This window comes from Macaca nemestrina, chromosome 5 (genome assembly GCF_043159975.1).
Source record: "Macaca nemestrina isolate mMacNem1 chromosome 5, mMacNem.hap1, whole genome shotgun sequence".
Classification (NCBI taxonomy): Eukaryota; Metazoa; Chordata; class Mammalia; order Primates; family Cercopithecidae; genus Macaca; species Macaca nemestrina.
The window spans coordinates 138,833,810-138,856,557 of record NC_092129.1 but is presented as its reverse complement, the minus strand read 5'-3'; the positions used below and the strand labels follow the sequence as shown (position 1 = coordinate 138,856,557).

The 22,748-nt window shown below is 55.0% G+C and overlaps 1 protein-coding gene across 4 annotated transcripts; it reads left to right on the top strand.

Annotated features, from left to right (window-relative positions):
• Nucleotides 1-565: 565 nt before the first annotated feature.
• LOC105489557 (vascular endothelial growth factor A) lies at nt 566-17,354 on the top strand. 4 transcript variants are annotated; one of them, XM_011754419.3, is made up of 8 exons: nt 567-1,676; nt 4,678-4,729; nt 7,776-7,972; nt 8,753-8,829; nt 9,182-9,211; nt 11,027-11,080; nt 12,266-12,397; nt 15,417-17,354. In XM_011754419.3, the coding sequence occupies exons 1-8, from the start codon at nt 1,611-1,613 to the stop codon at nt 15,436-15,438; spliced, it is 630 nt and encodes a 209-aa protein (XP_011752721.1). In that variant the 5' UTR covers nt 567-1,610; the 3' UTR covers nt 15,439-17,354. The 4 variants fall into 4 exon arrangements, with proteins under 4 accessions (XP_011752723.1, XP_011752721.1, XP_011752720.1 ...); XM_011754418.3 differs by having other exon boundaries at nt 11,027-11,098; XM_011754420.3 differs by lacking the exon at nt 11,027-11,080 and having other exon boundaries at nt 569-1,676.
• Nucleotides 17,355-22,748: the final 5,394 nt, after the last annotated feature.

Below are 22,748 nucleotides of genomic sequence, written 5' to 3'. Positions count from 1 at the left end.
GGGGGCGCTCGGCCACCACAGGGAAGCTGGGTGAATGGCGCGAGCAGCGTCTTCGAGAGTGAGGACGTGTGTCTGTGTGGGTGAGTGTGTGCGTGTGCGTGTAGGGGTTGAGGGCGTTGGAGCAGGGAGAAGGCCAGGGGTCACTCCAGGATTCCAATAGATCTGTGTGTCCCTCTCCCCACCCGTCCCTGTCGGGCTGTCCGCCTTCCCCTGCCCCCTTCAATATTCCTAGCAGAGAGGGAATGGCTCTCAGGCCCTGTCCGCACGTAACCTCACTTTCCTGCTCCCTCCTCGCCAATGCCCCGCGGGCGCGTGTCTCTGGACAGAGTTTCCGGGGGCGGATGGGTAATTTTCAGGCTGTGAACCTTGGTGGGGGTCGAGCTTCCCCTTCATTGCGGCGGGCTGCGGGCCAGGCTTCGCTGGGCGTCCGCAGAGCCCGGGCCCGAGCCGCGTGTGGAGGGGCTGAGGCTCGCCTGTCCCCGCCCCCCGGGGCGGGCCGGGGGCGGGGTCCAGGCGGGGCGGAGCCAGGCACCCTCTTTTTTTAAAGTCGGCTGGTAGCGGGGAGGATCGCGGAGGCTTGGGGCAGCCGGGTAGCTCGGACGTCGTGGCGCTGGGGGCTAGCACCAGCGCTCTGTCGGGAGGCGCAGCGGCTAGGTGGACCGGTCAGCGGACTCACCCGCCAGGGCGCTCCGTGCTGGAATTTGATATTCATTGATCCGGGGTTTATCCCTCTTCTTTTTTCTTAAACATTTTTTTTTTTTTAAACTGTATTGTTTCCCGTTTTAATTTATTTTTGCTTGCCATTCCCCACTTGAATCGGGCCGACGGCTTGGGGAGATTGCTTTACTTCCCCAAATCACTGTGGATTTTGGAAACCAGCAGAAAGAGGAAAGAGGTAGCAAGAGCTCCAGAGAGAAGTCGAGGAAGAGAGAGACGGGGTCAGAGAGAGAGCGCGCGGGCGTGCGAGCAGCGAGAGGGACAGGGGCAAAGTGAGTGACCTGCTTTTGGGGGTGACCGCCGGAGCGCGGCGTGAGCCCTCCCCCTTGGGATCCCGCAGCGGACCAGTAGCGCTGACGGACAGACAGACAGACACCGCCCCCAGCCCCAGCGCCCACCTCCTCCCCGGCCGGCGGCCGACAGTGGACGCGGCGGCGAGCCGCGGGCAGGGGCCGGAGCCCGCGCCCGGAGGCGGGGTGGAGGGGGTCGGGGCTCGCGGCGTCGCACTGAAACTTTTCGTCCAACTTCTGGGCTGTTCTCGCTTCGGAGGAGCCGTGGTCCGCGCCGGGGAAGCCGAGCCGAGCGGAGCCGCGAGAAGTGCTAGCTCGGGCCGGGAGGAGCCGCAGCCGGAGGAGGGGGAGGAGGAAGAAGAGAAGGAAGAAGAGAGGGGGCCGCGGTGGCGACTCGGCGCTTGGAAGCCGGGCTCATGGACGGGTGAGGCGGCGGTGTGCGCAGACAGTGCTCCAGCCGCGCGCGCGCCCCAGGCCCTGGCCCGGGCCTCGGCCCGGGGAGGAAGAGGAGCTCGCCGAGGCGCCGAAGAGAGCGGGCCGCCCCACAGCCCGAGCCGGAGAGGGAGCGCGAGCCGCGCCGGCCCCGGTCGGGCCTCCGAAACCATGAACTTTCTGCTCTCTTGGGTGCATTGGAGCCTTGCCTTGCTGCTGTACCTCCACCATGCCAAGGTAAGTGGTCGTGCCCGGCTGGCGCCGCGGGCAGCTGCGAGCGCCTCTCCCGGCTGGGGACGTGCGTGCGAGCGCGCGCGTGGGGGCTCCGTGCCCCACGCGGGTCCATGGGCACCAGGCGCGCGGCGTCCCCCTCTGTGGTCTTAGGTGCAGGGGGAGGGGGCGCGCGCTAGGTGGGAGGGCACCCGGAGAGAGGCTCACCGCCCACGCGGGCCCTGCCCACCCACCGGAGTCACCGCACGTACGATCTGGGCCGACCAGCCGAGGGCGGGAGCCGGAGGAGGAGGCCGAGGGGGCTGGGCTTGCGTTGCCGCTGCCGGCTGAAGTTTGCTCCCGGCCGCTGGTCCCAGACGAACTGGAAGTCCGGGCAGCGGGGGCGGGAGCCAGAGACCAGCCGGCAGGGGGGTGCTCGGACCTTGGACCGCCGGAGGGCAGAGAGCGTGGAGGGGGCAGGGCGCAGGAGGGAGAGGGGGCTTGCTGTCACTGCCCCTCGGTCTCTTCGGCCCTCGCCGCGAGTTTGGGAAAAGTTTTGGGGTAGATTGCGGCGGGGACCCCCCCTCCCTGCTGGGCCACCTGCGCCGCGCCAACCCCGCCCGTCTCCGCTCGCGTCCCGCTCGGTGCCCGCCCTCCCCCGCCCGGCCGGGTGCGCGCGGCGCGGAGCCGATTACATCAGCCCGGGCCTGGCCGGCCGCGTGTTCCCGGAGCCTCGGCTGCCCGAATGGGGAGCCCAGAGTGGCGAGCGGCACCCCTCCCCCCACCACCCCTCCGCGGGAAGGTGACCTCGCGAGGTAGCCCCAGCCCGGGGATCCGAAGAACCATCCCTACCCCTTCCTACTGTCTCCAGACCCTACCCCTGCCCAGTGCTAGGAGGAATTTCCTGACGCCCCTTCTCTTTACCCATTTCCTTTCTATCGTGGAGAGAAAGCCCTGTCACCCCTTTTATTTTCATTCCTCTCTGCGGAGAAGATCCATCTAACCCCTTTCTGGCCCCAGAGTCCAGGGAAAGGATGATCACTGTCAGAAGTCGTGGCGCGGGAGCCCACCGGGCGCTTTGTCACACTCCACCGAAAGTCCCGACTTGGTGACAGTGTGCTTCCCTTCCCTCCACAACAGTTCCGAGTAAGCTGTGCTTTAACTCTCTGGGGGTGGGTCAAGGGAGGGTTTGCAGAGAGTCATTGCCCCACTTTACCCTTTTGGAGAAATGGCTTGAAATTTGCTGTGACACGGGCAGCATGGGAATAGTTCTTCGTGAACCCTGGAAAGGAGCTCCTGCCAGCCTTGCACACACTTTGTCCTGGTAGAAGGCAGCGCTGGAGCAGGTGGTTTTTTGGAACTCCAAACTTGCCCACCCAACTTGCTTCTGCTTAAAGCCACCTAAAGGGTCCCTTTCCGCTCCTCCCTGACGCCTTCCCTCAGCCAGAATTCCCTTGGAGAGAAGGCACGAGGAAAGCCATGGACAGGGGTCGCTGCTAACACCACAAGTTCCTCAGACCCTGGCACAAAGGCCTTGGCTACAGGCCTCCAAGTAGGGAGGAGGGGGAGGAGTGGCTGCCTGGCCACAGTATGACCTTCAGAGGCCCCCAGAGAAGGACACCTGGCCCCTGTCTGCCCAGAACCGCCCCTCCTGTGCCCCCTGGCCTTGGAAGGGGTACGAAATTTCTGTCCCCTTTCCTCGTTCGGGCCCAGGAGGAGTGGAGGGTCCAGGGAGAATATTGTCAGGGGGAAGGCAGGGGGTGTCATGGGAATGGGTGAGGGGCTGAGGTGCAGAATCCAGGGGGTCCCTGGAGGAGCCGCAGTGGGAAGCTGACCAGCTGGAAACCTGGGAACTGTTTTCTCTTGAGAGGGGCTTCCTCTGACCTTGGCTGTCCTGGGACCAGGGCTGGGGACCTGAGTGGGGTGCATGGGGGGTGTGTGGGAAGGAGAGGGAAAGAAAGATGGACAGTGGGACTCCCCACTAGCAGGGTCTGGTGTTCGTGGGCTAGAGTGCCCCTCTGCTCTGCGAGTGCTGGGCGGGAGGGGAGTTGGTGAGAGCTGGAGACCCTCAGGAAGGGCTGGCAGAAGCCTTTCCTTTTGGGTGCTGTCAGGTCCGCATGTCTTGGCATGTTGACCTTCACAGCTTCTGGGGAGGAGAGGAATGATCTGGTGCCAGTGGGGAAGGTTAGGGAGGCCTCAGGCCTAAGGTGGTGCAGGGGGCCCCCTAGGGGCTGGGCAGTGCCAAGACATAAAAGCCTTCCCTGGTCCCTGGTGGCATTTGAAGGTGCCCAGGTGAGAGGGGCTTGGGACCTTCTCACCCTGGGAGGGAGAAGAAACCAGGGAACAGGTGGGAGTGGGAGACAGGTGAGACTTTGGAAATCTATTGAGGCTCTGGAGAGATTTGTGCAGAGAGGAAAATGGGGTTCTCCCCCAGGGTCTCCTCCTGGGTTTTTACCCTCGAAGCAACCTCTGGGCATGCTAGGACTAGAAGAACTTGGATGGGGGAGGGCGGTTGGCGCCCTTCGGTCCTCAGCACCCCCCTCCCTCTCCAACACCAGCTCACCCTGGTATTTGTCATGTCAGCAGGAGAAGGTCACCATGTTGTTTTCCTCGCCCCCAGTCCTTCCTTCCTGCCCCAGTCCAAATTTGTCCTCTTATTTGACCTTAATACTTACTATGGCTTTGGACCAGGAAATCAGGGGGGTGGTGAGAGGGAAGTGTGGGGAAGGTACAGGGGACCTGGACAGTGAAGCATTCTGGGGTTTTCCTCGTGCATTTCGAGCTCCCCAGCCCCCAGCATCTGGTTAGTCTTTAACTTCCTTGGGTTTATAATCATAGCAGTTCAGGAGTGGTGGGCATATTCTGTGCTCGTGGGGACCCCCGGTTGTGTCCTGCTCGACTCAGAAGACTTGGAGAAGCCAGAGGCTGTTGGTGGGAGGGAAGCGAGGAGGGGGGAGGGGCTGGGTGGCTGGGCCTGTGCACCCCAGCCCCTGCCCATGCCCATGCCTTGCTCTCTTTCTGTCCTCAGTGGTCCCAGGCTGCACCCATGGCAGAAGGAGGAGGGCAGAATCATCACGAAGGTGAGTCTCCCTGGCTCTTGGATGGGGTTCCCTGTCCTCTCAGGGGATGGGTGGATGGCCTAATTCCTTTTTCTTCAGACCTGTGGGGAGGAAGGGGAAGGGGCACAGGAATATGAGGACCAAGAAAGAAAGAGCTGGGCACCGTGAGGTTCACCCTCAGTTTCGTGAGGACTCTCCGCTGTTCAGGTCTCTGCTAGAAGTAGGAGTTGTTGCCTTTTTCTTCTGCTCTTTCCAGTAAAATTTTATTCGGAGAAGGAATTGTGAGCACAGAGCAGGAAGACAGTGTTCAGGGATCCTAGATGTTGGGGGAAGTGTCCCTTGTCTCCCCTAGCTCCTGGGGGAGGGTGGACATTTAGTGTCATTTCCTATATAGCCGTGTCCCACTTGTGGGAACTGTGACCCTTCCTGTGTGAGCTGGAGGTACAGAGGGCTCAGCCTAATGGGATCTCCCCTCCCTTCCCTGGTTTGCATTCCTTTGGGGGTGGAGAAAGCCCCACTTGACTATGTTCGGGTGCTGTGAACTTCCCTCCCAGGCCAGCAGAGGGCTGGCTGTAGCTCCCAGGCGCCCCACCCCCCCTGCCCAACCCCGAGTCCGCCTGCCTTTTGTTCCGTTGTGGTTTGGATCCTCCCATTTCTCTGGGGACACCCTGGCTCTCCCCACCACTGACTGTGGCCTGTACTCTCCACCTCTGGGGAGGGAAGGCCCTGGGTCTTCCTTCAGGCGAGTTTTCCTGACCTAAATCCGGCATGGCTGGGTAGTGGCCAGCAGTGGTGATGCCCAGCCTGTTCTGCCTCCTCCTTCCCTACCCCAGGAGCCCTTTCCTTGGCCTAGGACATGGCTTCTCAGCCACTGACCGGCCCCCTGCTTCTAGTGCGCCACTTACTCCTTTCAGCTTCCCAGTGGTCTCTGGTCTGGGAGAGGCAAGACAAATGGTCTTTGTTTGCTGGAGAAAAGGTTGTCTGCGATAAATAAGGAAAACCACGAAAACCTGGTGTTGGAGTGTATGTGTGTGCTCCCTAGGCAGTGGAGGCCAGCCCTTGGAGGGGCGGCTGCCTGATGAAGGGTGCGGGTGAGGTTACCCCCTCCACCTCCCATGGAGGGGAAACTTTTTGGGGGAATTCCTACCCCAGGTCTTTTTACCCTCAGCTACCAACCCCTTGCCCAGGCCAGACCTTTTTCTATCCCCTCCTGGGCCACAAGCCTGGCCCTCCTCTGTCCCAATCGTGATGAAGGGGCAGTTCAAAACTTCTTGATTAGTCATCTTCTTCCGTATTGACTTGGATTTAAAAAATGACCTTTTCAGACTTCTGGTCTCGTTCACTCCTTTTGATGATGCTTTGCTGTAACCCTTGGTGGGTAGAGAAGGATTCTGTGCCCGTTGGTGGTCTGGATAAAAGAAGTAGAGACCTCACAGGAGGCAGTGGACTGGCCTGTTCCCCCACTGCTCTTTCTGTTTTCACACCTGTGGATTCTCCCCACCTTCTTCCCAATCAACCTATTGTGTACATAGCCCCCCTCATTGTCCTTTATTCTTCTGGAAAGCAGACCTTGGAGGGAGGAGTGAGGGGGAGACTCAGCTGTGGCCTCTGGGGGTGGGGGTTGGGAGCTGGGGTGGAAGTCCACGAGGCATACACTTAAGATGCTTTGATGAAGTTCTAAACTTCATATTACCCAGGCTGAAAAAAGAGCACTTGTTCCCAGGGCTGGAAATGGAAGCCAAAACTCCACCTTTTCAGCCTGTTTCAGCATCTTTAGAGATCAGCCCAACCCACTTACACAGTTGAGCAGAGTTGGAGGCATAGCGAGGGGAGGGACTGGCCCAAGGTCACACCAACTCATGACCAGAGCCTGGACCTCCTCACTGGCCAGGTGTTATTTCTTCCCTCTGGGTAGGGAACCCATTTCAGGGACAGGATTGCTATGTGGCAGTGGTGGTGGGGTGCAATAGGAGTGGCAGTGGCAGGCTGGGCCACAATTTGGAGTAGTCATGCCAGAGTCCTGCATTTATTTATTCTCAAGGGCCCCGCCCCTGTGGCCCAGAATTACCCCTTCATGCTCCAGTGCACCCCAGGCTCCACAGCCAGCTTGGGAAATTGTCTCTACCCTGGTCTCCCTTCAGATCAGCTTCTAGAAATGTTTCGTGGCTACGGTGGTAGCACTGTTTTTTCCATGATGCAAGCAGTTTGCCCTCTTGGGCGGGGTTATCAGTGGCTGGCAGGGCTGGCACAGCGTGTCCCCCCACTGCCACCTGCGGGTTCCAGGAGGGCCCAGCCCCTGTGCTGATGCCCACCACCTTCTCAGCTCATGTCTGGGGAAGGGGACTGGCTGGGGGAAAAGTGCCTCCTCCTGAAAGGTGCCTCCTCTGTTTTTGCCTAATATAGGCCTGGGAACACTTTGATGTCAGCTAATTCTGACTCCTTTACTTACTAGCTGTGCGGCCTTGGGGCAACTTAGCCTCTTTGAGCCTCCTGTTCCCCATCTGTAAAATGGAATCTCAATAGTGTCTCATAGTCCCATGTGGAGAAACTTGTGTGAGATGATAGCTATGGACTACTGTACACAGTAACCAGGATGTAGTAAGTGCTCAATAAATAGCTGTTGGTGTGGTTGATGTTATCGTAGTGGTTGTGGGGAGGATGTAGGAAACTGGAGACTAGCTTGGCAAAGCTGGCTTTTCCTCCTTTTAGGGAAAGCTTACAACATCCCCATGAGGTATACTGACACTCAAACTGTCCTCTGGCATCGAGGTTGGCCCAGGATTCAGTTCAGCTGTCACAGTGAGGTGGTGGGATCAGATGTGGCAGGCCATGTCCCTTGGAACTTGAGTATATCGTGTGATCTCTGGAATGAAAACAGGCCTTCACCAGTGTTGATGGTGGAAAGCTTAGGGAAGTGCTTCAAACACAGTAGGAGGGACGTAGATTTTTAGAAGGACTTGCCTGATACGGAAGCTCCAAGGAGTGGCTTTACAGAGCTGGGTGGAGAGAGGGGCTAGCCATCTTTCGTGTCATCCACCGGGCTCATGTGTCACCACCTCTCATGCAGTGGTGAAGTTCATGGATGTCTATCAGCGCAGCTACTGCCATCCAATCGAGACCCTGGTGGACATCTTCCAGGAGTACCCTGATGAGATTGAGTACATCTTCAAGCCATCCTGTGTGCCCCTGATGCGATGTGGGGGCTGCTGCAATGACGAGGGCCTGGAGTGTGTGCCCACTGAGGAGTCCAACATCACCATGCAGGTGAGCATCTTTGGGAAGTGGGGGCAGGGGGGGATAGGGAGGGGCGTAACACTTTGGGAACAGGTGGTCCCAGGTCGTTTTCTGGCTAGACTTGCCTTGTCTGGCTCCTGCCCCTGAGTTGCACAGGGGAGGTGTGGTAGGGTCTTGCCTTCTGTGAAGAAGATGCTTGTATTCCCAGCCCAGGTTCCCAGCAAGCCCCAACCATCTCCTCCTCCCTGGCTCAGGAGGGGGCAGATGGATGCCTGTGTCAGAGGCCCCTCTCTCCCTCTCTTGGAGAGAATCCTGAGGGCCCTCTCTTCTTGGGGGCTCTGTTTGGGAAGCTGAATGAGCCTGGTCCATGAAGAGTTTAAAAAGTCTTTGGTGTTACCTGGTAATGGGGCATATCTCAGCCCAGATAGGGTGGGAGGGAGCTGTGAAACACAGGGAGGGGGTTGCTTTTGGGTATCTGCTAGGAGTCAGGGTGAAGCCTAGAGAGGATGAAAGAAGGGGAGGGCATGGGGAGTGGTAAGAACCTAGGATTTGAATTCCCAGCCTGGCCAACCCTTGCAGCCTTGTCTTGGCCTCAAGTGGAACAAGGGCTCCTTGAGGCCAGCAGGGTTGGGGGAGTTGGGGTGGGCCTGAGCCTCTTTCCTGCTAGAGCTCTTGGTCCTCCCTGTCTCCACCACCCATCCCTGCTCTGCAGAACCCCTGGGTGCTGAGTGGCAGGAGCCCCAGGGTTGTCCCATCTGGGTATGGCTGGCTGGGTCACTAACCTCTGTGATCTGCTTCCTTCCCCTCCAGATTATGCGGATCAAACCTCACCAAGGCCAGCACATAGGAGAGATGAGCTTCCTACAGCACAACAAATGTGAATGCAGGTGAGGATGTAGTCGCGGATTCATTATCAGCAAGTGGCTGCAGGGTGTCTGATCTGTGCCAGGGTTAAGCATGTTGTACTTTTTAGCCCACGTGCAGCTTCCAGCTGTGTGACCTTTGGCATTTTACTTCAATGTTCCTCAGTTTCTACATCTGTAAAATGGGCACAATAGTAGTGTACTTCATAGCATTGTTATAAGGATTAAACAAGTTATATATGAGAAGGTTAAAACAGTGTTGCTCCATAATAAATGCTGTTTTTACTGTGATTATTATTGTTGTTTTCCCTGTCATTATCATCACCATCTTAACCCTTCTCTGTTTTGTTCTTTTCTCTCTTCCTACCCATTGCAGACCAAAGAAAGATAGAGCAAGACAAGAAAAGTAAGTGGCCCTGACTTTAGCACTTCTCCCTCTCCATGGCCGGTTGTCTTGGTTTGGGGGTCTTGGCTACCTCTGTTGGGGGCTCCCATAGCCTCCCGGGGTCAGAGACTTGGTCTTGTGGGGGACTTGTGGTGTCAGCAACAATGGGATGGAGCCAACTCCAGGATGATGGCTCTAGGGCTAGTGAGAAAACCCAGCCAGGAGCCTGGCACTTCCTTTGTAAGGGACAGTGCCTTCCGGGTCTCCAGATCATTCCTGGCCAGGACTTGCTCTTTTGGTGTGTCAGGGGGCACTGTGGACACTGGTTCACTGGCTTGCTCTAGGGCACCCACAGTGGGGAGAGGGAGTGGGTGGCAGAGAGGCCAGCTTTTGTGTGTCAGAGGAAATGGCCTCTTTTGGTGGCTACTGTGATGGTGCAGTTGGATGCAAGGCCGGCTGGAGGGTGGTTTCTCAGCGCATGCCCTCCTGTAGGCGGCAGGCGGCAGACACACAGCCCTCTTGGCCAGGGAGAAAAAGTTGAATGTTGGTCATTTTCAGAGGCTTGTGAGTGCTCCTTTTTAAGAGGCGGGTAGGATGGGGCGGGGGACAAGGTCTGGGGGCAGTAACCCTTCAAGACAGGGTGGGCGACTGGCATCGGCAAGAGCTTGCAGGGAAAGAGAGACTGAGAGAGAGCACCTGTGCCCTGCCCTTTCCCCCACACCATCTTGTCTGCCTCCAGTGCTGTGGGGACATTGAAGCCCCCGCCAGGCCTCAACCCCTTGCCTCTTCCCTCAGCCCCCAGCTTCCAGAACGAGAGGATGCGGAAACCTTCCTTCCACCCTTTGGTGCTTTCTCCTAAGGGGGACAGACTTACCCTCTCTGGTCCCTTCTCCCCCTCCTTTCTTCCCTGTGACAGACATTCTGAGGTGTGTTCTCTTGGGCCTGGCAGGCATGGAGAGCGCTGGTTCTCTTGAAGGGGACAGGCTACAGCCTGCCCCCCTTCCCACTTCCCCAAATGACTGCTCTGCCACGGGTAGAGTGGGGGGCTCGCCTGGGCTCGGAAGAGTGTCTGGTGAGATGGTGTAGCAGGCTTTGACAGGCTGGGGAGAGAACTCCCTGCCAAGTACCGCCCAAGCCCCTCCTCCCCAGCCCTCCTTAACTCCCACCCCACCCTGCTGCCTGCCCAGGGCTCCAGGACACCCAGCCCTGCCTCCCAGTACAGGTCGCACTGAGCAGGCTGGTGTTGCTCTTGGTTCTGTGCCAGCTCCCAAGGTAGCCACTTCCCCCACACCGGGATTCCCAGAGGTTCTGTCGCAGTCGGAAATGAAGGCAGAAGGTGCCTGACGCACAGCCTGCCCTCCCACTCCTGCTCCCCATCCAGGCAGGTCTCTGACCTTCTCCCCAAAGTCTGGCCTACCTTTTATCACCCCCTGACCTTCAGGGTCAGACTTGGACAGGGCTGCTGGGCAAAGAGCCTTCCCTCAGGCTTAGCCCCCTGCTGGAGACCGGGCGCCATTGTGAGCATGGAGACCCTTGGGTCCTGTGCCCTCCACCCAGTCTCGGTTTCCCACCAAAGCCTTGTCAGGGACTGGGTTTGCCATCCCAGGGTGGGCAGCTTGAGGAGAAGAAAGAGCCATCGAGTGCTTGCTGCCCAGACACGCCTGTGCGTGCCTGTGCATACCTCCCCAGAGACCACCTGCCTTCTGATACTTCCTCCAGGAAGCGGCTCTGTGTGGCTTTGCTTTGGTCGTTCCCCCATCCCTGCCCTCCTTACCGCTTCTTTTATTCCCCCCACCGCCCCCGCTCTCTCTCTGTCTCTGTTTTTTTATTTTCCAGAAAATCAGTTCGAGGAAAGGGAAAGGGGCAAAAACGAAAGCGCAAGAAATCCCGGTATAAGTCCTGGAGCGTGTACGTTGGTGCCCGCTGCTGTCTAATTCCCTGGAGCCTCCCTGGCCCCCAGTCCAACCTCTGCCTGCCGTACCCTGTAACCCTGCCTCCCTCCCCTGGTCCCTCCCTGGCTCTCATCCCCCTGGCCCGTGTCTCTCTCTCACTCTCATTCCACTAATTGGCACCAACGGGTAGATTTGGTGGTGGCGTTGCTGGTCCAGGGTTGGGGTGAATGGGGGAGCCGACTTGGCCTGGAGGATGAAGGGAGGGGACTCTGGCTTGGCTGGGCACCGATTTTCTCTCACCCACTGGGCACTGGTGATGGGCCCATGTTGGCACGGGTGCCTGCTCACCCAACTGGTTTCCATTGCTCTAGGCTTCTGCACTCGTCTGGAAGCGGAGGGTGGTGGGGAGGGCAGACATGGCCCAAGAAGGGCTGTGAATGACTGGAGGCAGCTTGTTGAATGACTCCTCGGCTGAAGGAGGAGCTTGGGTGGGATCAGACACCATGTGGCGGCCTCCCTTCATCTGGTGGAAGTGCCCTGGCTCCTCACGGAGTTGGGGCCTCTGGAGGGGAGCCCCCTATTCCAGCCCAACCCATGGCACCCACAGAGGCCTCCCTGTAGGACGGCCTCTTCCTCTGGGTTGGAGGCTATGGTGGGCCCTGCCCTGGGTCCTCTGGTCACCAGCAGCCTGGCCTGTGGACACTGCCTCTGGGCTTAGCCTCCCATCACACCCTACTTTAGCCCACCTTGGTGGAAGGGCCTGGGCATGAGCCTTGCACAGGGAGAAGGTGGCCCCTGCCATCTCAGTGGCCCCTGATTGCCATCCCCAGCAGGTGAAGAGTCAAGGCGTGCTCCGATGGGGGCGGCAACAGTTGGGTCCCTGTGGTCTGAGACTCACCCTGGTCTCCCAGGGACATAGCATTACCCCTTATGGCAGCCTCTCCCCGCACTCTCTGCCCGTCTGTGCCCGCCTCTTCCTGCGGCAGCTGTCCTAGCCAGTGCTGCCTCTTTCCGCCGCTCTCTCTGTCTTCTGCTGTAGCGCTCGGATCCTTCCAGGGCCTGGGGGCTGACCAGCTGGGTGGGGGTGCAGCTGCGGACGTGTTAGGGGGTGTTGCATGGTGATTTTTTTCTCTCTCTCTGCTGATGCTCTAGCTTAGATGTCTTTCCTTTTGCCTTTTTGCAGTCCCTGTGGGCCTTGCTCAGAGCGGAGAAAGCATTTGTTTGTACAAGATCCGCAGACGTGTAAATGTTCCTGCAAAAACACAGACTCGCGTTGCAAGGCGAGGCAGCTTGAGTTAAACGAACGTACTTGCAGGTTGGTTCCCAGAGGGCAAGCAGGTCAGAGAGGGGCATCACATAGAGATGGGGAGAGAGAGAAAGAGAGCGAGCGAGCGAGAGAGTGCCTGAGAGGGGCCAGCTGCTTGCTCAGTTTCTAGCTGCCTGCCTGGTGACTGCTGCCTTCTCTGCTTTTAAGGCCCCTGTGGTGGGCTGCAGGCGCTGGTCCAGCCTGGCGGGGCCTGTTCTGAGGTTGCCCTGGTTGCCTGAGTGGTAGGCTGGTGTGGCTTAGTGTGGTGGTGTGGACGCAAGCTGTGTGTTGTGTCCTGTGGTCCTTCTGCTCATAGTGGCTGTCGGTCCTGATGTTATTACTACCTCTGGTACTAATGCTGAGAAGCTGAAAGCCGATTCCAGGTGTGGACAGTGTCAACAAAGCACGTGACGCTCTCACTGGGGCCTTGCCTCGGCCCTTTGAAGTCTACATGGCTGGGCTTCTCACTCACTCAATGTTTCTTGATGGGGGAAGGGATTAAGTCCACTTCAGACTGGGCCTCCCTGAGGAAAGGGCTGTGTTTCCTCCCTCAGACTAGGCCTCCCTGAGGAAAGGGCTGTGTCTCCTCCCTCAGACTGGGCCTCCCTGAGGAAAGGGCTGTGTCTCCTCCCTCAGACCGGGGCTCCCTGAGGACAGGGATATGTCTCCCCCCTCAGACCCGGGCTCCCTGAGGAAAGGGCTGTGTCTCCTCCCTCAGACTGGGCCTCCCTGAGGAAAGGGCTGTGTCTTCTCCCTCAGACTGGGCCTCCCTGAAGAAAGGGCTGTGTCTCCCCCCTCAGACTGGGGCTCCCTGAGGACAGGGATATGTCTCCCCCCTCAGACTGGGGCTCCCTGAGGACAGGGATATGTCTCCCCCCTCAGACTGGGGCTCCCTGCACATAGGGCGGTCTCTCTGCTCAGAATGAGGCTCCCTCAGGCCAGGGCTATGTCTCTCCCCTCCGACTGGGGCTCCCTGAGGACAGGGCCATGTCTCCCCTCTCAGATTGGGGCTCCCTGAGGACAGAGCTATGCCTCTGCCCTCAGACTGAGGCTCCCTGAGGATAGGGCTGTGTCTCTCCCCTCAGACTGAGGCTCCCTGAGGACAGGGCTATGTCTCCCTCCTCAGACTGGGGCTCCCTGAGGACAGAGCTATGCCTCCGCCCTCAGACTGAGGCTCCCTGAGGATAGGGCTGTGTCTCTCCCCTCAGACTGGGGCTCCCTGAGGACAGGGCTATGTCTCCCCCCTCAGACTGGGGCTCTCTAAGGGCAAGGGCTCTGGCTGTTGGTTTAGGATGGGGCAGTTTTGCCTACACACTGAAGGAGCTGTAGCATCCAAGAATACTAGATACCTTTAATCCTCCACCAGTCATGGTGACAACCCCAAGCAGCCCACACATTTTCAAGTGCTCCCAGGATGCGTGAAGGGAGGGTTCTGTGCCCATTCTCCTGACATTAGACTGTGAGCTCCGTAAGCCGGGCCTGGTTTACTTACCTTTATGAGCCCCGGGCATCTGTACCTCTGTCCCTTGTCCATACTGGGTACCAAGGAAGTGTCAAGTGCGTGACTGAATGTGTGAGTCAGTTCAGGGGGTGAGGTCAGGAGCACAGGGCCGGGACAGGTGGCTGGCAATCTTTTAATGCCTTAGCCTGTGTTCTTTATACCAACTTGGCCTGTGCTCAGAGTGAGGGAGGCCCTGGGGGTCAGGGTCAGCTTCACTCAGGGAGGCAAGACTTTTATGGGGATTTCCTAGACAGGGCCAAGGCACCCCCCAGCTCGCCCTGAGGCTGCGTTAGGGAAGTCCTTGGAGTGTCTCCCCTCCCCCAGCAATGTTCTTGTGGCTTGTGGATGCTCAGGGGATGCTGGGAACCAGGCCTGGGTAGTTGGTGTGGGGTTCTATATGTCTTGGCCCTATGTGAAACCAAGAGGGTGTTATTAGTGCTGGGGGTGGGGGCTCTGCCTAACTTCAGGGCTGGATGAGGGGAGTCTCAGTTCCCCAGGGGTCTTTGGGGAAGATAAGGGACTTGACATTTTAGGGTTTTTTGGTGATGATTCTGCCGATGGGGGTTTGTGTGAAGTGACCTGGGAGTTAACTGGTGACCCTAACCTCCCAATACCATTATCCAACCCCCAGGCTGGCTGTACCTGGGAATATCAGTTTCCAAAATTGCGAGCTTTGGACTTCCATTTCTGGGCTCCCCAGAAGGGTAGGGCCTGTTCTACCTCCTCCTCACAATCACCCAGGGGTAGGGGCATGCTGAGAAAATTCTTGGAGGCCCCCTTTGCTTCGGCAGGAGTTGTGAAGCCGCCGAATTGTCTCTCCCCATCCTAAGTGAAGCAGCATATTTGAAAGGAAAGACAATCTGGTACCTGGGCTTGTAACCTCCAGGCAGCTCAGGAGAGATGAGGCCTACAGCCACACTGGGAGGGGACATGGGGAATGGAGATGTTCCCTCACCTTGCTGGGGCCTCCTGCTCTACACTACCCCCTCGGGAGCCTCCTGTCCCCAGGGCAGGCCCTTCCCGTTGCTGGCCACCCAGCCAAGCCTCTCTGTCTCAGGCGTTCTCCCAGGTGACCTGCCTACTGTCTTCCCCACACCAGCTCCTAGAGACTGAACTGAAAAACCTCCTCAGCAGGGAACCTCTTCTGATTAACTTCATCCAGCTCTCGTCACCCATCAGCTCTTAAAATGTCAAGTGGGGACTGTTCTTTGGTATCCGTTCCTTTGTTGCTTTGTAAAGTGTTCCTGTGTCCTTGTCTTGTCTCAAGTAGATTGCAAGCTCCGGAGGGTAGACTGGGAGCCCCTGAGCGGAGCTGCTGCTCAGACCAGGGCTCCCTGAGGGCGGGGCTGGGGCTGTTCTCACACTGGGGCTTTCTGCCCCAGGACCACACCTTCCTGTCCTCTCTGCTCTTATGGTGCTGGAGGCTGCAGTGACCCAGGGTCCCCCAGGAATGGGGAGGCCGCCTGCCTCATCGCCAGGCCTCCTCACTTGGTCCTAACCCCAGCCTTTGTTTTCCATTTCCCTCAGATGTGACAAGCCGAGGCGGTGAGCCGGGCAGGAGGAAGGAGCCTCCCTCAGGGTTTCGGGAACCAGATCTCTCACCAGGAAAGACTGATACAGAACGATCGATACAGAAACCACGCTGCCGCCACCACACCATCACCATCGACAGAACAGTCCTTAATCCAGAAACCTGAAATGAAGGAAGAGGAGACTCTGCGCAGAGCACTTTGGGTCCGGAGGGCGAGACTCCGGCAGAAGCATTCCCGGGCGGGTGACCCAGCATGGTCCCTCTTGGAATTGGATTCGCCATTTTATTTTTCTTGCTGCTAAATCACCGAGCCCGGAAGATTAGAGAGTTTTATTTCTGGGATTCCTGTAGACACACCCACCCACATACATACATTTATATATATATATATATTATATATATAAAAATAAATATCTATATTTTATATATATAAAATATATATATTCTTTTTTTAAATTAACAGTGCTAATGTTATTGGTGTCTTCACTGGATGTATTTGACTGCTGTGGACTTGAGTTGGGAGGGGGAATGTTCCCACTCAGATCCTGACAGGGAAGAGGAGGAGATGAGAGACTCTGGCATGATCTTTTTTTTTGTCCCACTTGGTGGGGCCAGGGTCCCCTCCCCTGCCCAGGAACGTGCAACGCCAGGGTATGGGGGCAAATATGACCCACTTTTGGGAACACCGACAAACCCAGCCCTGGCACCGAGCCTCTACCCCGGGTCAGATGGACAGAAAGACAGATGACAGGTACAGGGACGAGGACACTGGCTCTGACTAGGAGTTTGGGGAGCTTCAGGACATTGCTGTGCTTTGGGGATTCCCTCCACATGCTGCATGCGCATCTTGCCCCCAGGGGCAGCGCCTGGAAGATTCAGGAGCCTGGGCGGCCTTCACTTACTCTCACCTGCTTCTGAGTTGCCCAGGAGGCCACTGGCAGATGGCCCGGCGAAGAGAAGAGACACATTGTTGGAAGAAGCAGCCCATGACAGCTCCCCTTCCTGGGATTCACCCTTGTCCTCTTCCTGCTCCCCTTCCTGGGGTGTAGCCTAAAAGGACCTGATGTCCTCACACCATTGAAACCACTAGTTCTGTCCCCCCAGGAGACCTGGTTGTGTGTGTGTGAGTGGTTGACCTTCCTCCATCCCCTGGTCCTTCCCTTCCCTTCCTGAGGCACAGAGAGACAAGGCAGGATCCACGTGCCCGTTGTGGAGGCAGAGAAAAGAGAAAGTGTTTTATATACGGTACTTATTTAATATCCCTTTTTAATTAGAAATTAAAACAGTTAATTTAATTAAAGAGTAGGGTTTTTTTCAGTATTCTTGGTTAATATTTAATTTCAACTATTTATGAGATGTATCTTTTGCTCTCTCTCGCTCTCTTATTTGTACCGGTTTTTGTATATAAAATTCATGTTTCCAATCTCTCTCTCCCTGATCGGTGACAGTCACTAGCTTATCTTGAACAGATATTTAATTTTGCTAACACTTAGCTCTGCCCTCCCCGTTCCCCTGGCTCCCCAGCACACATTCCTTTGAAATAAGGTTTCAATATACATCTACATACTATATATATATTTGGCAACTTGTATTTGTGTGTATATATATATATATATGTTTATGTATATATGTGATTCTGATAAAATAGACATTGCTATTCTGTTTTTTATATGTAAAAACAAAACAAGAAAAAATAGAGAATTCTACATACTAAATCTCTCTCCTTTTTTAATTTTAATATTTGTTATCATTTATTTATTGGTGCTACTGTTTATCCGTAATAATTGTGGGGAAAAGATATTAACATCACGTCTTTGTCTCTAGTGCAGTTTTTTGAGATATTCCGTAGTACATATTTATTTTTAAACAACAACAAAGAAATACAGATATATCTTAAAAAAAAAAGGATTTTGTATTAAAGAATTTAATTCTGATCTCAAAGCTCTTCTTGGTTTCTCCTTCTCCATTGAATCCTGGCTCTAGACTTCCTCCTGCCCCCTTTCCCTCTTCCTTTGGGGAACATGGCATTTGTCTTGGGTCTGGGAAAGGTATGTCTAATGTGTAGGATATGGGGTGACCCACCTTGTGCTGGGGGTGAAGTCCTTCCATTTTGGCTGAGCTGGTCCTGGGGGAACCCATTCATCCTGTCTTGATATAGAAGGTGGTAAGCTCTGGGAATGGGTGGAGAGGGAGAAACAGCTTATAAGACAGGAGCCAAGGGCCCTTGCAATTGGTAGTGCTGCCTTCAGGAATTAGATAATCCAGGCCTCTGTCCCTTAGCCAGGGAAAGAACTGGCCATGTCTCCAAGCTTGCTGCCCAGGAGACAGGAGAAAGCTGTTTTTGTCTGTGGGGGTCTTGTTGGCTACAACAGGCTGGGAGTGGGAAGGGGATGCTGCTGGAGGGCTGTGACCCCAGGGTGTAACTTAATTTTGCATAGTTACACCCTGGAGTTCCTTGAGCCTCTGGAAGATGGACCCATAGGTCTGGTCATCACTGATGGGACTCCCTGCTCCAGCTTGCCATAAGCTCTTCTCTCATGTCCTGCTTCTGGGTAAAGTGGCACCTGTCCAGGTCTTTGGCATTGAAGAGCAGTGCTTCCAAATTCACTTCCTCTAGCCTCTCATTCTTGCAAATCATAAATACGGCTTGAATAAATATTGAGCCAGTCACTGTGTGCTATGAATAAGACACAATTCCACCCCTCAAGGATCTGGTGAGGGTGAGTGGGTGGGGAGACACAAAACTATAAATCCATGAGCAGAAAAATACATAAAATGTGCTGGGGGCGTCTGATCTAGCTTGGGGGTGGAAGTTGTATTGGGGGTGGTGGCTGGGGGGTGGTGTCTTACAACGTTATCTGTAGGCTGCCACTTAAAGAATGGTTTGAAGACGGAGAACGGGGGGAGGGGGGTGAAAGGGTTGAGGACATCCCAAGCAGAAGGGATAGTGTAAGCAAGGCATGAAGGTGGCACTTGGGCAGGGAGTGGGTGGGCAGGGTGGAGGCTGGAGACATGGGCAGGGGTTAGCTCCAGGGGAGCCTGCAGCAGCATGCCAACTGCCTAGGGCCTGTCAGGGATGAGCAGCAGCTGAGGGGCTTTAAACACTGAGCGGCCCAGTCAGATACACTTTTCCATAGGTGCCTGGCAACAGTATGGGGGGCAGAGAGGCTGGCAGAGGCTGTTGTAGTCGTCCAGGAGGAATTGCACTGAGGGTGGGGAAGCACCTTTGGTGACTGGCAGTGCAGGCCATTGCAAGGTCTCAGCCTCAGGCAGCTTTTGGTCTAGTAAGTGCTCCTTTCCCAATCACTGACCACGTGCCGGCCCCTACACTGAATATGTACAGCAGCCCTGGGAGGTAGGTGCTTTTTTTTTTTTTTTTTTTGAGATGGAGTCTTGCTCTGTCGCCCAGGCTGGAGTGCAATGGCATGATCTCGACTCCCTGCAACCTCCGTCTCCCGGGTTCAAGGGATTCTCCCACCTCAGCCTCCCAAGTAGCTGGGATTACAGGCACGCGCCATCATACTCGACTAATTTTTGTGTTTTTGTAGAGATAGGGTTTCACCATTGTAGGCTAGGATGGCCTCGAACCCCTGACCTCAGGTGATCCGCCCGCCTCGGCCTCCCAAAGTGCCGGCATTACAGACGTGAGCCACTGTGCCCGGCAGGTAGGGGCTTTTTTCATCCCATCTAGATTTTTGCCAGAGCCTTTAAAGTGGTCTCCTGGATTCTCCCCTGGCCTTCCTTTAGCTGAATCTCACACAACTGCTGGAGAGAGCCTGTTAAAATGTGAGTTAAGTTTTGTCACCTTTTGACTCAAAACCCTCCAGAGATAGTTTTACTCAGAGAAAAACCCAAATGGCCTTAAAAGGCCTGCACCATTTGGGCTGACTCCCTGACTACTCAATGACTTCGGGCCCTGCCTTGGCCGCGTGGCTCCAGCCATGCTGGTTTCTCCGTTCCTCAGATGCAGTGGGCATGCTCCTGCCACAGGGCCTTTGCACTGGCTGTCCTCGCTTCCTGGAGCACTTTCTTACACATGGCCCATGTTGTTGGATCCCTCACTTTCAAGTCTTGTTACCTTCTCAGTGAGACTTACCCTGACCACTGCATTTACGATTGACCCCCCTTCCCACTCTGCACTTGGGTACCTCCTTTTCACCATCCCTTCTTTTTCCCCATAGCGCATGTAGCCGCCTAACAGACTCTAGAACAATGCTACCAACAGAAATATAGTGTGAGTCACTTACGGAGTTTAAAATTTTCTAGGCGCCAGAGTTTGAAAACTGTGAAAAGGTAAAATTAATTTTAATAGTTTAACTCCAACATATCTAGAATATCATTTCAGCATCTAATCAATGTAAACATTATTAATGAGTTTTTTTTTTTTTTTTTTTGAGATGGAGTCTCACTCTGTCGTCTGGAATGCAGTGGTGCGATCTCAGCTCACTGCAACCTCTGCCTCCTGGGTTCAAGTGATTCTCCTGTCTCAACCTCCCGAGTAGCTGGGACTATGGGCGCACACCACCACACCTGGCTAATTTTTGTATTTTTAATAGAGATGGGGGTTTCACCATACTGGTCAGGCTGGTCTTGAACTCCTGACCTCAGATGATCCACCTGCCTCGGATTACAGGCATGAGCCACTGCACTTAGCCTATTAATGAGAAATTCTATACTCTTTTGGTACTAAGTCTTTGCATCTGTCCAAGGGCAGAAATCGGGTGTAAAGAAAAAATAAATCTTTGAATCTGGTGCGTATTTTATACTTATTGCATGTCTCAATTAGTCGTAGCCACGTTTCGAGTGCTTAATATACACATGGCTAGTGGCTACCATTTCAGACAGTATAGCTTTAAAACGTACTCCCCCTTTTGTTTGTCTCCCCCAGCCAGAATGCAAGCTCCATGAAGGAAGAGATTTTTGTCTGTTTTGTTCACTGTATCTCCAGCTTCTGGAACAGTGCCTGGAACACAGTACATGCTCAATAAACATTTGTTAAATGACTGACGTTGTTTAAACTGAGGCCTGGACCTGAGGGTTTCATCCCAAGACTATGGAGGTGAGTACAGGATTTCTATAGAGATGCCAGGAGTGGTTGGTGGAGGGTTAGCTGGACAGGTGGGGACTTGAGCAGGGATTTTCTAGAAGTGAACTCAAAGTCAGCTGGTAGGGATTAGAGCAGAGGTCTCTTTGTCAGTGCTAGCACCGTCTCCTCTTAGCCACCCTGGAGATGGGGCTCCTTATTATTGCTTGGCAGATGAGAAGCAGGAGGCTCAGAGAAGGTAAATAACTTGCCCAAATGTATACACAGTCAGTAAATGGCCAAGCCAGAATTTAAACCAGCTTTTCTGACTCCAAATCTAGTGCTCTTTTCACCACACCACAGCTGCCCCAGGCTAGGGCAGGACATCAACAAATAAAAATGAATCGTCTAGACTGAACACAAACAGGCAAGAAGAAAAGTGGGACAGGGGGAGGATGTAGTGGTGGCCAAACCCAGGGCTGAAATCCAGACTTCCCCAAGTGTGGTAAGGCAAGGCAAGGCAAGTAAGAGATGTCTCTAGGGGCTGGGGCTCGTCAGTGGAAGATCGGAAACCTAAGCACGCAAGAGATTGCAACACATGGCCTTAGATGAGAGAAACAGCCTTGAAATAGACCATGGAGAAAAGAAGGAGAACATGAAAATGCCACCTCCCCCAGTTGTATAAGACTCGCTCAGATACCCCCCTGGAGCCTTTCCCAAGGATCTCTCCAGACCTAAGCAAGTCCCAGGGCCTCCCCTGCCTTCCCAGATCATCTCCTCTCTGTGGGACTCACACCCCCTGGCCTAGCCACTGTTTGGTCTGGAGCTACCCAGTGCTCCTTCTCCTCTGCCTAGCCTGAGACTCTCCCTTCTCCAAGGAGCTGCCCATCCTACTCCCAGCCCTGAGAGGCCTGTAGAGAGCCTGCTGGCCCACTCTCCTGCCTCCCACGAGACCTGCAAGGCCGAAGGGTGGATCCATGCAAAACTTGGTGATTCTGGATCAATTTCATGTGTTAGGATCATGTGGTGGCCAGTGTGCAAACATGGCTGTCAACAGTTCTTTCCATCCCTGTGCCCACATGCTTTGCCCCCCAAGAAGTAGAGTCTATTTTTCCTCTTTCTGAATCTGGGCCGGCTTTATGACTTGCTTTGAATAAAAATGCAACACAAGAGAGATATTCTGGGACTTTCAGGCCTAGGCCTTAAGCGGCATTGTAGTATCAATTTTTGTCCTCTTGTAAGGCAGCTGCCAGGCTATAACTGTCCAACTACTCTACTGGAGAGCGAGACTGTGGAGAGACAGAGAGAGATAGGGGAAGAGAGACAGAGAGATAGAGGAAGAGAGAAACAGAGATGGAGAGAGAGAGGCTCAGCCAACTCCCAGCTGTTCCAACCACCTGAAGCTGAGGCACCAGACGTGTAAGTGAAATCACTTTGGATTCCCTAGCGCCAGGTGAGCCACTCTAGCCAACAACACATAAAGTACAGAGAAGCCATCCCTTCTCCACTTTAGTGAGTTGTAAGCAAATGTATACACTGTGTTGTTTAAAGCTACTAAGCTTTGGGGTTGTTGTTACTCCTCAATAATAACTGAGCTGTCCAACAAAACAGTCATTTCCTTGGGATTAGGGTGTTTGTCCCTTCCCATCCATAAGGTTTAACTGGTATTCATGAAGATCTTAGTGGATGGAGGGATGTTCAAGGAAAGAAGAGAGTGTTTGTAAGGGAATCAGAGACCAGGCATCTGCCGTGGTGGTAAGTTTTGTGGGAAGACTCAGGGTAAGGGCTCTCCCAGGCAGCACAAAGTATTGTCCTAATTTCTAAAGTGAGGAGAGTGACTTGGTTCTACTGGAGTCTCACCAAAAGAAAGTGGGCCTCACCTACAGCACGAGGGATAGAGGAGAGAGGATGAGAAGAACTGCCAGAGAGCACAGCCTGAGGGATTTGGAGGAAAAGACTGTGGAATCCTTTTCTTGCCTTCTTCCTCCCATCCTCCAGCATTTATGGAATACCAAGTATATGTACTATACCCTGGTGTATGGATGGCCTCTCATTTACTGGCGGGGGGTTTAGCACGAGCCAGCCTAGAGATGGGGATGGATGGGATGACCCTTGGAAGGCTCTACCAGGTTAGCTTCAGAGTTGCTGGGAGAGAGATAATTCAGCTATATCCACAGGACATTGTCCATTAGGACATGGGACTAGGGGAGGGCAGGGAAGGAATCAGTAAATATTTATAATCTGCCTAGAAAAGGAAAATGCAAAGCAAAGACAGGGCTTGACTGAGCATCTGCTGAGAAGGGGA